Genomic DNA, 3,224 nt, shown 5'->3' with positions numbered 1-3,224 from the left:
TTTCGCACCGAAGAGACGATCATTATGCGCTTTGGGAGAGGGGGGGGGGGGTCGATGCAAAATGAGGTGTCAAAAAGACTGTGCTGTTCTTCCTGTAAAACAGACTGGAAGCGGCGGGAAGCGAAATGGAAGAATCGAAAAGAACGTGTACGTATTCCGAGTCGGGTTGAAAAAAAAAAAAAGGAATTAAAAATCCAAACATGATACAGGCAAAGAAGCTAAAGCCTCCACTTGCGTTCCGACGCCCGTCCCCTCCCCCTCGGGCAATGTTCTTTCAAGAAGTCTTTTCCCTTCCCGATGAATCACTCGAGCTCTCCATATTCAGGCGCGTGGATGTCTCCATATTTACATGGCATTCGCCTCACCCCCGCGTAGCTACGCTCTCAGAGAGCTCCTCGTTCGTTTCTTTTTTTTCACAAAGACCCGAAAGCAGCGTAGAAGGCGGGAGGGATGAGGGGGAGGGGGGCAAATGGAAGAAAGGGGAGTGGGGGAGAGCCACGCCGTTCGACCCCCTCTCCTCCAACCCCCATGCTCGCCTGAGTTATGTCGTCGAGGTCGTTGCATGGAAAAGAACGGATTACAGGCAAAAACTTCCGTGAGCTGAGCGGGGCGCGGTCCCGCCGCCACCACGGCCACTACACCCTGCGACCCAACTTGTGCCGCTGCAGGCAGAGACTGCAGCCCGAGCTCGGGCCGCGCGCGCCCACTTGTACCGCACTCCAACGGGGAGCTCCCAGCGGAATGGGTTGCTGGACCGTTATGATGATGCTAACTAGACGACTTGACGCGCCGGCCGCGCTTAGTGGTACTCACACTGAACGTCGAGCAGGATGGTCGCGTTGTAGGGCACGGCCAGGGTCGGGTGGCTGACGAGGCAGCTCACGGTGGCGTTGTGATGCTCTCGCACGATGTGCTGGACGCGCGCCTGGCTGCTGAGGTGGCCGCCGAGGCCGGTGGGCTTGTCCACGGCCACGGTGCTCACCAGGTCGTCGACGGCCTCGTCGAGGCGCGGCAGCAGCCGCTCGGCCAGCAGCATCTGCCAGGTGACGGTGGGCGCCGGGTTGCCGGCCTCCACGACGCACTCCACGTCCAGGGTGCCGTGCTCGCGCATGGGCACGAACAGGTTGGTGGGGTCGAGGCGGCGGCCGTCGAGCAGCAGGTAGGGCGGCCGCGGCGGCACCAGGATCACGAGCCGCACGGCGGGGCCCGAGTGCAGGACGCGGCGCGAGGTCGCCTCCTTGGCCTGGCACCCCCACACGCCGTCGTCCTCCATGCGCGCCCCGGAGATGGTCAGCGACCCCGTCGACGGGTCCCGGACGTACCGCCGCCCGGCGTCCGGCTCGCCGCCGTTGCTGCCCGCCTTGAGCTGGCCGAGGACGACCGTCTCGGTGGGCACGTTGTCGTGGTACCAGAAGATCTGCACCAGGTTGAGCAGCTCAGGAGGCACGTCGCACGTGAGGACGGCGTGCTGGTGCTCGTTGATGACGTACTCGGTCACGGGCGGCGCCTCGCTGGACCGCAGCTCCGAGGCCAGCGCCGGCGCCGCCCCCGCCGAAGGCGGGTGCAGGTCCAGGACGCCGCCCGCCGCGGGGCCCCGGGGCGTCGTCCAGCTGAACGGGTCAGAGTGCTGGTGGTGGCCGTGGGACGCCGAGCTCAGGACACCTGCAACACACCAAGAAGGTCGAGCCAAGGTCAGTATACAACACAAAAAGTCTCGCCACACAAACGCGACACCAAAACCACGAGTAGGGATTTTAAAACCCTACGCTTTCCAAAAAAAATATCGAAACTTTTCCAAAAAAAAAAAAACTCGTAGAGTCGACGTATTCCCATAAAGAAAAAGTTCAAAATTTTAGAAAAAATCCAGATAAGAAGAAAAATAAACCTTTTCTAACCGTTTCCAAAAATACTTCACCGGAAAATTCTCATCCTTATCCGCAAGAGTCGACCTTCCCCCGCCCCAGACAGGGCCAGAGGACCCCGAGTCGAGCAGAGCGCTCTGTGAGTGATCGTCACTCGGAGTCGTCAGTACTAGTGCAGTGGCCCCCGCAACGAGAGAGACAACCCTCTTTTACGGCCTATAAAAGGCGTTGCCTCGCTGCGCGCGCTGCGGTGGCTTTCGACCCCACCGCGGACACGCACTGCCAACGACAAAGTACTTAAAATCAAAATCTAGTGTTTTTCGTTGTCTCAAAAAAACAAAACAAAAGTGACTCATCCATAAGGCAAGTAGTGACCCTCACCCCAAAACAAAAAAGTGTCCATTAAAAAAAAATAAAAAAAAAATGAACACATTCAAAACAAGTTACGTTCTTTGTTCAGGCGACCAAGTCAGGTAACGTTTCCTGATGCAACCTACCTCATGCAAAAGGATAGAGCAATCACAAACAGGTTGCATCACCAAACGTTTCCTGGTTTGGTTGCGTCAAGAAACGTTTCCTCGGTAACATTAGTTTTTCCAGGGTACTATGGTCGCACGAGTAGAACAGGCACTCGTACCCCACGCCTTCTGTCCACAGCGTCGTCCAGACGATTAGATTCAGAGCAGCAGCACGCCGTATTGAGCGGACGGGGTGGCCCTAACCCAATACCCGAGGTCGACGAACCACAGCCGGGCGGTCAGCCCCGCGGGCACCGGACCGCCTGCTCACCGCCGCCCTCTTTGATGTCCTCCTCGCACAGCAAACCCGTCCGGTCAGTCTCCATACAGTCGCGCGCGTGATCTGGAGGGGGCTGTGTGTACAAGAGGGAGGAAGGGGGAGGGGGTCGGAGCGGGGCGGACACGGACACCTGGGCATCCAGGTAATAGCAAAGGGGGAGTGGGGGACATCCACGCCCGCACACACAATAGAACCAGCTCTGAAACCGACAACGGCCCAACGGTTTCTGTAAGTTATAAAGTTTTCCTTTTAAAAATATACATTGTAGTACGACACAATGCAACTACCGTTTTTTAAACTGGTTAATAGAAAACAAAAGTACAAAACCAATATATAAATTATGGCTCCAGGTTACTTTCTTTCACAGTGTAAAGTTGTCGATTGGTGCCAGATTCTGCTACTACTACTACTACTACTACTACTACTACTACTACTCTCTCACTCTCTCTCTCTCTCTCTCTCTCTCTCTCTCTCTCCCTCTCCTTCTTTCTCCCTCTCCCTCTCTCCCCCTCTCTCTCTCTGCACATTTTCCCGTCAGATGCAAGCAGGAAGTAGGAGGAGAAA

At 56.6% G+C, this 3,224-nt stretch overlaps 1 protein-coding gene across 2 annotated transcripts in view; it reads right to left on the bottom strand.

Moving 5' to 3' along the window:
• Positions 1 to 3,224, bottom strand: part of LOC113215886 (immunoglobulin superfamily member 10) — a 206,135-nt gene that overhangs the window by 62,739 nt on the left and 140,172 nt on the right. For both annotated transcript variants that reach the window (XM_052266331.1, XM_052266330.1), the window contains exon 2: positions 814 to 1,662. In XM_052266331.1, coding sequence (XP_052122291.1) covers positions 814 to 1,662 — 849 coding nt within the window. The remainder of the gene's footprint in view (positions 1 to 813; positions 1,663 to 3,224) is intronic.

The sequence above is a fragment of the Frankliniella occidentalis genome, unplaced genomic scaffold (genome assembly GCF_000697945.3).
Source record: "Frankliniella occidentalis isolate FOCC.00 unplaced genomic scaffold, Focc_3.1 Scaffold37, whole genome shotgun sequence".
NCBI lineage: Eukaryota > Metazoa > Arthropoda > Insecta > Thysanoptera > Thripidae > Frankliniella > Frankliniella occidentalis.
Note: the sequence above shows the minus strand (reverse complement) of the source record. Positions and strands in the feature narration are given on the sequence as shown.